The 14009-nt window shown below is 33.1% G+C and overlaps 2 protein-coding genes across 2 annotated transcripts in view; both read left to right on the top strand.

Moving 5' to 3' along the window:
• The window catches only part of LOC116342137, a 75371-nt gene extending 70875 nt beyond the window's left edge, over window positions 1-4496 (top strand). The window contains exons 2-3 of the mRNA XM_031769638.1: window positions 56-1950; window positions 3588-4496. Coding sequence (XP_031625498.1) covers window positions 330-1950; window positions 3588-4399 — 2433 coding nt within the window. The 5' untranslated portion in view covers window positions 56-329 and the 3' untranslated portion in view covers window positions 4400-4496. The remainder of the gene's footprint in view (window positions 1-55; window positions 1951-3587) is intronic.
• Window positions 4497-11956: 7460 nt separating this feature from the next.
• On the top strand, window positions 11957-12791 carry LOC116342134 (protein CREG1-like). Its single transcript, XM_031769633.1, has one exon. The coding sequence runs from the start codon at window positions 12036-12038 to the stop codon at window positions 12690-12692; it is 657 nt and encodes a 218-aa protein (XP_031625493.1). The 5' UTR covers window positions 11957-12035; the 3' UTR covers window positions 12693-12791.
• The last annotated feature ends 1218 nt before the right edge of the window (window positions 12792-14009 follow it).

Here is a 14009-nt window from a genome sequence, read left to right as displayed (position 1 = left end):
TAATTTACCTGTTCTCCGGCATCGGCACTAATTTATTCTTTTGTTTCAATTTCAGGTTCTATGTAAATATTCTGCAACGGCAACGAAAGAGAGACGCTTGTTCCTGGTTTACCGAATCGATTTTATCATCGTCTACAGACCCACAATTTACATAAGCAAAAACAAAAACAAAAGTACGACGAAAATGTACAAAAATGTGAGGTGTTTCATAAAAAACAACTTTCGAAGAAAAACAAAGTGTTAAGGAAAAAGAAAGGGTGATAAAACAAATCTCTCTGTGTGTTATTGGAAAAAATTGAAAGACGAGCTCATATGCAAATGTTACCAAAATGAATATATTTCTACGAACTTTAAGTGTATGTGCTGTGTTATTGATGACGATGCCGTCATATGCTCAGACCAGCGATTGGCTGACGGAGTGTAGTGTATGCAAATGCAAATGGAATTCGGGTAAAAAGACGGCCGATTGTAAGAATACGGCAATGACACGGGTGCCAACCGTATTGAGTGTTGAATTACAAGTGCTCGATCTGTCCAATAATTTTATACCGGAAATCGTATCATCCGAATTTGCAATGGCCAATTTACGAAATTTACACAAGCTATTTGTCCGAAATGCCACACTAAAACAAATCAATCGAGACAGTTTAAAAGGTTTAGAAATTTTAATTGAATTGGATCTATCATATAATCTATTAGAGGTGTTACCGCGTAGTGTATTCAATAATTTAGTTAAATTGCGAGCCCTCATGCTCAACAATAATAAATTAAAGCGTTTAGAGGACGGTCTATTTCGTAATTTAAAATTTTTGCATAAAATCGAATTGAAAGATAATCATTTGATGCATATTGAAACGAAAGCGTTTACAAATTTACCACTTCTAACGCAAATCTATTTGGATGGAAATCAATTGACCGTATTGCGACGCGAATGCTTTCAACATTTGGAAAAATTGACCGGTTTGTCATTGAAACAAAATCCATGGAATTGTACATGTGAATTGAATCCATTTCGAAGATTTGCAATTGACCAACGATTGTATACACCACCAACCGATTGCTATTATCCGGAAAATTTACGCGGCACACTATGGACTGATGTGCCACTCGAAGCGTTTGCATGTCAACCGAAAATTGTGTATCCATTAATCGGCGACGCAACAATTAGTTCGTTTAGTGAAAATGCAACGATAACGTGTCGAATTCAGGCATCACCAAACACTATCATTACATGGACGTATAATAAACATGCGCTAAACAATTATCCAAAGCGTATATTCATAAAAAACCTATCGGAATCGTCGAGTGCTCAAGATTCAAGTGAAATTATCACATCCGAATTGACAATCATCGGTGCACGTCGCACCGATGAAGGTGTCTATACGTGTGCCGCACATAATGTTGGCGGCAAAGTTGATATCGATATACAATTGTTGGTGGGACGTGACGGTAACGGAATGCTATTTATAACGAATCAAATGCTTTTTGTGTTGTGTTTAATGGCCGTGGGTCTATTAATTGTCTCTTTGGTTATTATGATCGTTACCTGTTGCTATTGTCGCAAATTCAAAAATCTCATTAAACATGATTTGGATGATGGCATCAATGGTATCAGCATTGGTGGCGATGGTACGCTCAATGCGACCAATGGTAAAAAACATTTTCAAGCGATTAAATTGAATTCGTTTAATAATGCCACTATGATTGGGAACGGAAGCTGTATTGTGGGCAATACAATGGTTATTAGTGGCATTGACGATGATACCGATGCCAATGTGATAGCAAATAAAAACGGTGGCATCAAAATTACCAACGACACTGAAATCGACAAATTTGCCGCTTCGATTGAATTCAATCATACAAACATTAAATCGGACACAATACGAGCCGATACACACAATTCAGCTAAATCACACATCAGTCAAACGGAGAAAAAATTGGATACATCAGGTAAGGTGAAAAGAAAAACAAAATTAATATTCGTTTTGTACATGTACGAACGAAAATCAACACACAATTTTGATTGGATACCACTATTACTTTGAGGCACTTTTTGTGTATACCACAACTCGTTTGGGGTCGGTTTGAGTGAAATTGGCATTCATTGTTAAATTGGTGGCGCTCCATTTACCAAACCAATAATAATAAGCTTTTATTGATACAGTTGGAATTATGCTATCGCTGATAGCAACAAAATATTTTCATTTCGTCGAAAATTCAATTAGAAAGTAGGCCGCGTGTATGTGTATGTGAGCTTTACGAAGAGTTTCAATCCATGAGTTCGCTACACATTAATAATTACCATTTTATTGGCTTATAACCATCGAACAGTCTCTGTTCTGTTTTATCGTCGGCAGTGAAAATTTTATTAAAATATAAAATAACCAGAAGAAAGAAAAATATAGAAATAAAGCGTTTATTGTTATTGCCGCCTAATTAGTGCAACATGTTTGTGTACGCGCATGAAAATGTTATATACACAGTGTGTACAGTGCATTTGAAGTAATTTTAACAGCGCGGAACTAATTGATTTGTTGCGATTAAAGGGTTTAAAGATAACACAAACCCATATCAAATTACTTTGATCGGATTCAAGCGATTTTGGCTTTCAATTTTTAAATAAGCGTGGTTAATTTACGCCAAAATCTCAATAATTATGCTTCCGAAATGGTTGAACTCATTTAAAATAATTCATATAGAATTTCGCTTTATGTGGTTAAAACTTCATGTTTTTCAATTATAGGTCGGAAATTACCGCGAACCCGACAATCGAGCAGAAGTGAATTAAAATTTAAAAATAAAATCGATCATTATGTGAAGTAAAGTGAAAGCGCTACATGTAACTTATTAAACCGATTTTCAAAATTAATTTTACATGCGAATCAGTTCCAAAGCCTTCAATAGATTGCATCGATTCAAGTGGTGCATAATAGTTTACATGGCAAAGTAATCAGAAACAGTTTTCCCCAAAAGCCAAACACACGCGAACGAAAGAAGGGAAAAAAAGAGACAACAGCAGATTTTCCAAAGATGCAAACACACACAAATACATGCATGCATATTTCAGCTTCACATATTTGCTGTGAGAAAATTAAATTTTAATCGAATCATGAAGCGCACCAGAAATTAAATATGCAAACCGCACACTCTTATGCAGATTCGTGGCGTTGATTGAAAATTTAAACTAGTTCCATTCTTTCCTTTCTCTCTCATCTCTCTCTTTCGATGTGATTCAACACAAACATGTACTCTATACTGCAGAAGCTTATATGAATCGTTGCGGCGAAACAGTAGCTCTTATTTTTCTCCAAATAATACTGCAACATGAAGTTTTTTTCACACGGTTTATTTGTTGTAATACAACAAATAAACTATTCATAAAAAACTTTATGTTGCAGTATTATTTGGAGAAAAATAAGAGCTACTGTTTCGCCGCAACGATTCATATAATAAAATAATTTCACAAAATCCAAAAGTAAAGTGGAAATTTAAATTGGTTTTAATCATGTGCAATTTCCTCTCTATCTCGCTCTCACCTTCTCCGTTTTGTTTTTTTTTTTCTTCCATCATCTTTAAAACGCTTGTAGATGTTCGATTGCATCAGATTGTGTCAACGTCAAGCGGTGTCATTGGATCACCGACGAGTCGTCAAATGTTTGCGTCCGCCAATGAACAATCGCACCATCATCAATACCAAACCATGCAACGGCATCACACAGACTCACGTCTTCCACCCGATCTCCTACCATATGGCCAACATCAATCACTAGTTTTACAAAGTAGTTTAAAGAACAGTAGCAGCAGTAGCACGGGTAGCAGTACATCGACAGCAATCTTGGACCATCGAATTCAAACACATAGTGGAAATAATAATAACAACAACAGCATCAGCAGCGGTGGAAGCAGCAATCGTTATGCTTTCGCATACACCGACGATAGACTGAGCGAACATTTAGATGACGATGATGATGAAAGTGATATGCAGCTATTTGTACGTCATACGCCGATCGAAGAGCCCGACCTACGAATTTATCATAACGATAATGTCATGACAAAAACAAGCAAATCATATGCAAAATTAAATTCACCATCACCAACAACAACAGCAACGGCCATTGCATCAAATAAACTAACACCATCAAATCCACATCGAACCACAAATATTTATGAATTGACACCAGCATCGGCCATTCTAAATACAAACTACAGCGGTGGCAAACATTTTACCAAAACAAATTCATCGAAAATGACATCAACACTACAAATGAATCCCGTCACCAAAGTTATGGAAAATGATGGCGGCATGAATTGTAAACCACGACAATCAGTCGTACGAACATCACCATCATTTAGTTTTCTATCGGCGGGATACAATCAACAGCAAGACAATTTTCTATGATGCTTCGGCCAATTGTCCATTTTTTAAAATGAAATTCATCTTCTTTCTTCTCAACATGAACAATTATTATTATTGATTTTGTAACAAATATTTTATTCTCATGCATATTCACAGCATTTTCATTTCGACGTTGATTTTGGATTTAAAGCTTATTAATTTAGCATAAATAAATTGAAAATAAAACAAAAAAAAAGTTTTGTCATGTAACTCTATAAGCTAAGAAAAATCGATTGATATATTTTTTTGATTAAAAGTGATTTATTTTTATTCTCGTTTGATTGGAAAGAGAAAATAAACAAAAAAATTGGTGGCCTTTTTATCCCCCTTTTGCATATGGATACAAAATTGAATTAAATCTGAATTGATTTTCGGCTTTCAAATCGTCATCAATTGATGCTTGATTGCATTTTGTGATTATTTACATTGAGTTCGGAAATGCATCAAAATAATGACATATCTGAATACAGAAAATGCTCGAAATAAACAAACGCAAAAGAACAGTAAAAAAAATCAATATTTCCTGCAACCGTTTCTGTGTAAACACACAGACGTGACTGAGTTTTTGCTCGGTGAAAACCTACCACATGCATGAAAATTATGAAAAAGTCAAAGCCGATATGAAATTTAATGGAATTACGATAGAAATACGACGGAAATAGAGACTGAACGCAATAAATTCATGACATTCCAAAGTTGTTCATGATTTTTACAATGCAACGTAATTAGTAACAAGCATGCAAACCAGCTGCTGGCTAATTACTTACTAATTATTATTGTATCAAAGTGATTTCGAAATAATTAATGAAATTGCCTGGAATGGCAACATAAATACAACAAAAAAATAGCAACCAATCCTACATTCGAGGTAAATCGAATAAAATAAAAAAAAATCCAAAATATGATACGTGAATGTTGTTATATATTAAATGGGTATTGTTTCGTTTTGATTCATTTATATGTGCAATCGACCAAGGCTTTTAAGGGAACGCGTAAGCGAAAAGCCAATGAATATTACAAATAACACATATACATTCACCAAAACAAATATTTTACAATATAAGAACGGTGTTACATTACCATCGCATCGTTATCGGTGAAAATTTCCATTAAGCATTGAAATGGCTCGTAAACTGATCATCTCGCACAATTTGAACTATATTTGCACTTTATCTCTACGAAAATCAGTATTCTGTACTTAACATACCAATCAAGTGAAACCAGACTAAATTCAAACTTAAATATGTGAAGATTGTTTTATATTTTATGGGAAATTGTACCAAATTAATAAAGTATTTATTTAATGAATATTTAAAACTACAAAAAAAATAGGAAATAAAGTGTTAATTTGGAGAAGGATATAAAAATAACATAAAATTATATGTGTAAGAGACAAAAAACAATGATTAAATTTTCGCTTTTGGGTATTGGTGTGTTGGTAATACCAAAAACACACGCAAAAATTCCGAAAAGCTGATTAATAAAATCAACAAAACCTCTGAACCAATAATTGTATTATGAAATGTAACAGATTTAGAACACAAATAATTGGATAATATCGTTAAATGGCTCTAGATAATTCAAATACTATGTACGTGTTTATTGAATGCGACGATACATTTTGTCAGTAATTGAAAAAAAATTATTGATTCCGATTGAATGTGTACCATATTTACTAAACGAATAAAAAAAATTAAAAAAATTGAAACAAAAAAAATCACATTAAACCGCTTAGTAAAGCCAAGTAATTACAAATAACTAGACGATAAAAGTGTTTATTTAAAATAGAAACATCAAATCATTTAATTAGACTGTCATTTACAACACTAATAACATTTTACTGCTACTAGTAATCAAAATTTAATGTCAAGACAAAATTACGATTGAAAAATGAAATGAATTCAGTATGGAACAACTAGTTGAATTGAAAAAACATAAACATTTAAAGAAAGCACCCTGATCAAAGGAATGTATTGATCGAAAGCCTAGTGTAAATATAAAAGAAGATTATATTATACGCGTATAAGACGATTAGGCAAAATTATGTAATGACTTTGTATGTTGCCTGGATACCTGATACTTCTGCATTTTTTCAGCTTTTGATTTTGTGGCGAAATGATTTGTAGGAATCAAATACAAAGGGGAATCGCTTTGAAGCGTCGACAGATGAACTCTTCCAAATTCAATCGGTTACTTCCTACATTTTATTATGCAATACAATGTTCTTTCGAAAACCAAAAATCCTCTGAAATCGTATTGAATTGCATCAAATCGAAATGTAATCAGTCTTTCAAAATCGTATTTGCTGTGCTAGAGCGTATATTTTGTTCTTGCATAGCGGTGTACACAGGTACATACAAGAGTATGTGTTGAATAGATTTAAAACGACACACATGCAATTGTGATGGTATATACATACAGGTGTTTTGTGAGTTTCAATATATAAAGATTGTTCATAATCAACAAAATTCAAAGCAAATCATAATTGTGTCATTTGTCTTAGCGCAAAGAATAAAAATTGTACTGTAACATAATTGTAACTAAATTTTAGTTGTCAAACGTCACAGAATGCGACATTTTAAACAAAATTGGAAAATGGATTTCTTTTTATACAAATAAAATCTCTGAACAATGGATTATTTAACTAATTTAGCCATTTTATTCTGTCAACATTGAAAAAAAATTGACATAAACGATAGGTTCAAAGAAAGATATTGGAAAAATACTCCAATTTATGGATGGAATATTGTTTGATTAGAGAATCGGGCTAATTGAATGATGTATTTATGATATCTAATGTATAATAAACTAAAAAACATGTTCAAAGTAAATGTGTGAGCTTTTTTCTTACTAGAAATTTATAGAAGTGGAACATCCCCTGAGGGCCGGATGGTGGTGAGTAAATCAAAATGTGGTAGATTCTTGGGTAAGTTACTCTCTGTACGGCAATCAATCGAAGTGGTAAAATGTGCTGAAATGGCATAGTAATTAAAATGGATCGTATGACGCATGAATTTGTGAAAATCTGCAAAAGCCCCAATAGATCTGGTTCAAATTCGGTAAATAAATCGGTTGGAACAATTCATTCATCATGCAGTATCTAAAGAGCAAACAATCCGACTCTATTCAAATGGTATATCTGTTTAATTGGATGGTGCCGGCTTGTGAAAACCATGAAATATGCAAAGTACATAATCTTCGGTTGGTTGAAAATCGAAATGCAAAACTTGTGCAAAGTCTTCATTTCGACTTTGGGCATTTTTGTATTGTGTCAAAATACTATGAATTAATGATGTGTAACTGTGGTAAGCAGTAGACATTGAGCCAAGCACTTACAGGACACATACGTAGCATCATAGATGGACTCACACAGGTTGGAAAGTGGTTTTATTTGTCGAGCACTGGTTTATTTTTTAGTTGAAACATTTACAGTAGAGGTAAGTAGCCGCAAGCATTTACACCGCACTTCATAAAATCGACACAAGTTTTATTTGCTTGAATCTTTGGTACAGCTATAGATATAGTAACAACCGCTGGTAATAACCGGTAAAAAATCGGATCGAATAAAATTCGTATCAATTGGGATGTAGGCAAAAATGTAAGTGGTTAAACAAACTCTGTCCATGGCAAATTGTTACGAGTGTTTTGCTGCACAAATTAAGTTCATGAAAATGAAAGACAATATTTTTGTTTCTCTTCTATATCATTTGGTCTTCCAATTCGCACAAGGGTTACAAAATGCGATGTTGGCTATGGATGAAGTTGCTTTTGCACCGAAAAATGGTTGGGTAACATGTGAGCAGGTACTTTATTTGATTTATACGTTTTTACCGGGGTGATAAATAATATATTATATTTTTATTATTACATATTACGTTGTGTAAGTACATACGACTTGGTTGTTGTCATGCGTTTTGTACCTCTCTCCCCAAAATGTGTAACGAGTGAATGAGAATCTCGAAAATAAAAAACAATCTGACTTAATAATATTGTATTGTTTGGCGCGCACTCCAACAAATAAAGTAGACGATTCCATAGGCTATGAAAAATCGAAATGTATATAAAACCGGTGAATAGCTAAATGTGCGCAATTTTATTGTTGAACCATATTCGTTTAGTTTGCTGCAAAATATGTGAAACGAATGGAATATGTTCCGTATGCACAACGGCTTTCATACTGATGAATATTTCGCACACAAAAGATTTTTTTTGTTGGTTTGTGTTTTGTATGTGTGTATACGAATGTTAGAGTTGAAAAAGCACTCAATGATAAATTCGCGGAAATGAAACAGTATTTTCGATCATCAAACCTAATGTGTATGCCATTCAAATGTTTTATAGCGGCAGAAAAGTTTCGGTCTTTTGTTCAATACGAAATAAATTTAACTGCGACGAATGAAGAGACACAATTCTTTACGATCTCGCCAAGATATATAAATCCAAGCGTTTGGTAGATATTTTGGGGAAGACAACACCAGTGTGCCATACATACATATTTCCATAATTACGTGCACGTATAGAAAATGGAATGCATTGCATTATATCTGTTATTTCCCGCCCCCGTAACATTTTTATGTGTGGCGAACATAAGCTACAGATATGAATATGTGAATGAATTCAGAGTCAGTTGTCATTTTTTGGAGAATGGACTACCGATTTATCACTTTCTATACAATCACACTTTAACTCGTCTATTTTTAACTCTGTTTCTCTGTGTGTCATTTCAGAATATGCCAACAATCACATTGTTCTTACAAGGTTTTTGTTAGTTGACACTACCAAGTTGGAAGCCGTACATCAGGCTTGCGAATAAAAATAATATGCTCTCATCAAAAATCTTTAAGATGCCATTAGGCAAATACTTCCTCAATTAAATATCCATTTGGTGAAAAGTTTTGTGGAAAGCATTTGGAGAAAAGGTTAGTAGGTTTATGGCTAAAATTACGTCTTAAGATACAACGAATTCGGTTGAATGATGGTAAGCTACACACACTTTGGATACTTTAATTCGATATTAATTGTTGGACAGCTCTTCATTTTGAAGTTTTGATGAAGATATTTTGAAATGTCGATCAAACGATACACATACCAAAAACAATTTCAATTTTCTCTGCGCAACGAAATTACTTCCGCATAATATTCGAAACTTTTGAAATAAATTGAAAATTTACATTATAATACAAAGTGTGCTGCAAGTTTTTAGTGTATTCATGTTCTAAATTGGAGCTGATCCATACAGACACACACTCGGTCATTTATTCATTCACTCTCCCTCTATCTCTCTCTCTCTCGCATGCACACTCTCATGTATGGTCCTATATATAACACATTTTATGAGAAATATGAATTGTCTCAAGAGAAAAATCCATTGTTTATCCATTCCAAGCATATGGCAATTTTCAAAGAATGTAGTACTTTCATAGAAACAAATCAACGCAATGGAGTAAAGAAATAACAACTATTTTCCGTTATCTCATGTATTGTTCATTTTGTTGAAAAATGTCCCCTTGGTTCACTTGTCATAAACGAAACTGGGACTTAGCACCGAAGAATGATAATGTCATTAATTTAGGTTTATGGAAGCAGTATTCATAGCTATATTGTGGGCTTAGCTTTCTCTCTTAGGTTATGTTCATCTCAATGCATCGAGTATTTGATCAAATGTGTTACATTACACAATCGCAATATAATCCCTTCTCTTGTCGTCTCAGCGGCATTAATTTCTCACTTATGCCTTTTCATAAATATTTTTGTAAAAGTAAAGTTCTCATTTGAAGTTCTTGCATCGAAAATATGCCATGATGTCGATGAATTCTTTGCTTTTTCTGTATTCTCTGAATATACAGCATTCCATTTCTTATGCTTAAATTCTTCGAATCACGAAAAGCTATTTTGCGAAATGTGCTCATTAGAACAACACTATTGAAGATAGAAATAGTGTACATTTTGATTTTATGACATTTGATTGTGATTCTGCAAAGTGTTGCTACAAATATACGCATACACAAAATTAAAAGAAAATTTTATATGATTTTAACATCAATACTGATGTTGATTTATATGCAAATATTCTAATATTATTCAATAAAAATAAATTTAATTTGGCGCACAGTTAAATATCACCTGAATTTCATTCTAATTCGACGATGGAAGTGGCTGAAACTTTGGTCAATTTCACCTCCAATTTGGGTAAAAAAACACAAATAATCAATATTATAATGTGCGAAGTGAGCTTCTACTTGTTTTTTTTTGAACTCGACATATAAAAAACATGTTCAAAATACGATAAGCGTATAGAAGAGTAACAATGATATAAAAGATAGAATGTACTTTGGCATCATGTAATAAATTCATAAAATGTAATAAAGAAATGGAATAAAAAGATAATTATTGTGCACGTCAATGTCAAAATTGCCAAAGAGAATGACACCAACGCAAAATAGAGTAGTAATAATTTGTGTTTGACAGAAAAAAAATAAATGTAATGAGAATAAAGAGTGACGAAATATAATAAACATGTTTCGATTGCCCGTGAATAAGAATCATAAAAAAGATAGATAAGATGAAATTTTTTCCATTAGCTAGGGATTTTGCACGACATTTAAAATTTTTGCGATTTCCTAGGGTTTTTGGAACAGAAAAATTCTTGCGGATCCCCTACGGAATTTTGATATCCCTTTAAAAAAAATTGTCAACACCTATGACGGATATCGAATGATATATAGGGTCAACGAGTGCGAACAGTATATCAGAGACAATGTAAATGAAATTGAAACTGTAGAGGTGCTGCCATCTAACATTAACAGGTTCAGCTCCATAAGAACAAGTACAAATAAAAATTCTTAAGAAATAAGAGAACAGCGTGTTTATATGGAATAACGCATATTATTGCTAGGTTGCAGCACATCTGCAGCACATCGCAAAGTGTTACTACCAACCGGCTAAGCCTATGAAGAGACAAAATGCGAATTCCCCTCATCTGTGCCATCTTGTATTCCATAGTTGAACTCAATTTAGTTACAATGAATTGAATCGAAAAAGAGAAAAAAAACAACAACAGTAACATGGCTACATAGATCTGTTAACCAGTGAGATACGTATAGCAATGGAATGAAAGAATGAAGAAAGCGTATATGTGTATGTATGCATCAGCACGCATAGATGTACAGCTCTGTGTGGCCGTGCTATTGTTGTTGTTTTTTCACTTTTTCATTTCAATGCTACAGAATTAAATTCAGTTTTTGCATCTAATTCACACTAAAATCAGATGGCGCTCATTAGCGAGATTCGCAAAAAAAAGTCTCCAATCTCATACAAATATACACCGGCTGGTTACTACTCTTTGTATAAGGCACTTAAACTCAATTGTACGAAAATGTCTTTTGGCCATATTATAAACAAAACACTCAAGATTATATTTTGTTCAAATTAATTTCACACATTCATTTTGAGTTCATTTGTTGACGTTCATACAATACTTCAATTTTTATTAAATTAAAATATTTTATTTTAAAAAAATTTTAAACAATTTTTTTTTAAAAAACGCAATACGAAATTTTAACAATTTTTCAGAAGAGAAGAATATACATTTTGTATAAAAGACGCCGTGTAAATCATCAACAAAAGCAAAGAATAGATAATGATACCGAATCAAAGTATTTTCAATTTGTTCGTGTTAATTGTGTCAATCACGTTGATTGGGAAGTGCGTTGGTCAAGTGAATTTATCGAATCGGCCACCTTATACCGAGTATGCAAAAATGGTACGTTATTTGGTTCATAAATCAAATTGGACATCAATGGGAACAATATCAACGGTGTCACCAATTCAAGGCTTCCCAATGGTGAACATTAAATCGATTGCCGATAGTGCTGTAACTGGAAAATCAACGGGTCACATTTATTTTTTGTTAACCGATTTGGATTTAACGGGCAAAGATATAAATCAAGTTAATAAATGCACCGCTATGTTTACGGAAGATCAAGATTTGTCCTGTTTAAATTCGGGTCTTGATACACAAGAACCGAAATGTGCACGTGCCATTCTTACAGGCAAAGTTGAACGATTAAATGAGAACAGTGATGAATATGCCAATGCCGATGAATACTTTACCGATCGTCATCCAGCATCGGTTAATTGGCGAAAACAACACAATTTCTATTTTTGTAAATTGCAGATTGAATTTATTGTCTTGATTGATTTCTATGGTGGCGCAAGATACGTGTCCGTAGATGATTATTACAATGCCAACTATGATGCGGTCGATAGTGGTAATGAACATTTAGCAGAATTATGATGAGAAAATGCGTTTGCAAAACACACCACAATTGCTCTTTAAAAATTTATTGTCACTACAAATATTTCAATAAAAGACATTTTCCGTCTTTACATATGATATTCATACGTTTTCCATTTCTGCATTTATTGAGTATTTTACTGGAAGCGCAAATAAATTTATAAAAAATTAGCGTTTTTTTTAAAAGAGCATTTATTTTAAAGATTCTGGTTAATATAAGTTGTATCCATTACGTATTTATCTACCAGAAACGGGCGGCTTAGGTTGTGCGGTTGTGTTTTTTAGTCATGTTGAAAAGAAATATTTTTGCGGTAGACTACCGATGCACTTGCATTGTTTTCATCCAAATTTTCCTGTTCATTTGGGTTTTGAATAGATGCATCATTTGAATTGACATCATCTCCATCGATTCCGTCTTCATCATTCACGCTTTCTTCATTTAAAGTACTATCTTCCACGATTTCTCCGCCATCGTTGTCGAAATCATCATTCAGTAAATAAAATTAAATTAGGTTTTTTGAAACATTATGTTTCTTTACTACGGATAAGCCGTTACTTTTCAACGATGAAGTTGTTGTAAACAATGCAATCGAAAATCAAACACACTTTACACTTGAAACAATTAGAAAAAATCAAAATCTTGAAATATCACAACTGAACAGAAATGACCGATTTCGCCGTTTACGGCTCATCAGCGCAGCTTGAAAGAATTTAAACCATCTGCGGATCGTGTCAATTCTAAACTGAAATAAATCAGTCTGAACAGAAACGATTCAGTGTGACAAAGATCTCTAATACAGTAGCTTTTTTATATGAAATCTGTCATACTAACGTCCTCACTCTATCTTTTGGCGAACTAAACAGAATAAAGTTTAATATAAAAGTAAAGTCCATAAATGTATGCTTCGGGTACAATACAATATGAACGCGGTGCCGTAAGCAGAACAAGAAGAACGTACATTTTTCATCAAATTCAATACTTTTCACTTGTTTAACTTAGATTTTAAACTCATTTATAATTATAATACTTATTAAATTGAAAACGAAATTGTATTTTAAAATACATCTCAAATCTATATGTACTCAATTGAAAATCACAGCACACTTTTTTTTTTGTTTTTGATGTAAAACTGTCACCAAAAGAGTTCACAGACTGAATGTTGTAAATGTCGTTGTGTTTGAATGTTCAAATGACAAGTTTCACGGTCAATGTCTGGGAAAAATACACCATAAGTAATTTTGACCCAATTTTGGCATATCATTTACGAAGAATATCCGTTGCACCTTCATTTACTCCGGTTACCACATTCCAAATTA

Source organism: Contarinia nasturtii, unplaced genomic scaffold (genome assembly GCF_009176525.2).
Source record: "Contarinia nasturtii isolate CC-2019 unplaced genomic scaffold, AAFC_CNas_1.1 Cnas_scaffold_810, whole genome shotgun sequence".
NCBI lineage: Eukaryota > Metazoa > Arthropoda > Insecta > Diptera > Cecidomyiidae > Contarinia > Contarinia nasturtii.
The sequence above is the reverse complement of the archived record's forward strand: the minus strand, read 5'-3'. Positions and strand labels throughout refer to the sequence as shown.

What these genes read in the sequence shown, in the direction of transcription:
- LOC116342134 (XM_031769633.1), top strand. Translation starts at nt 12,036, where the DNA reads ATGATACCGAATCAAAGTATTTTCAATTTGTTCGTGTTAATTGTGTCA.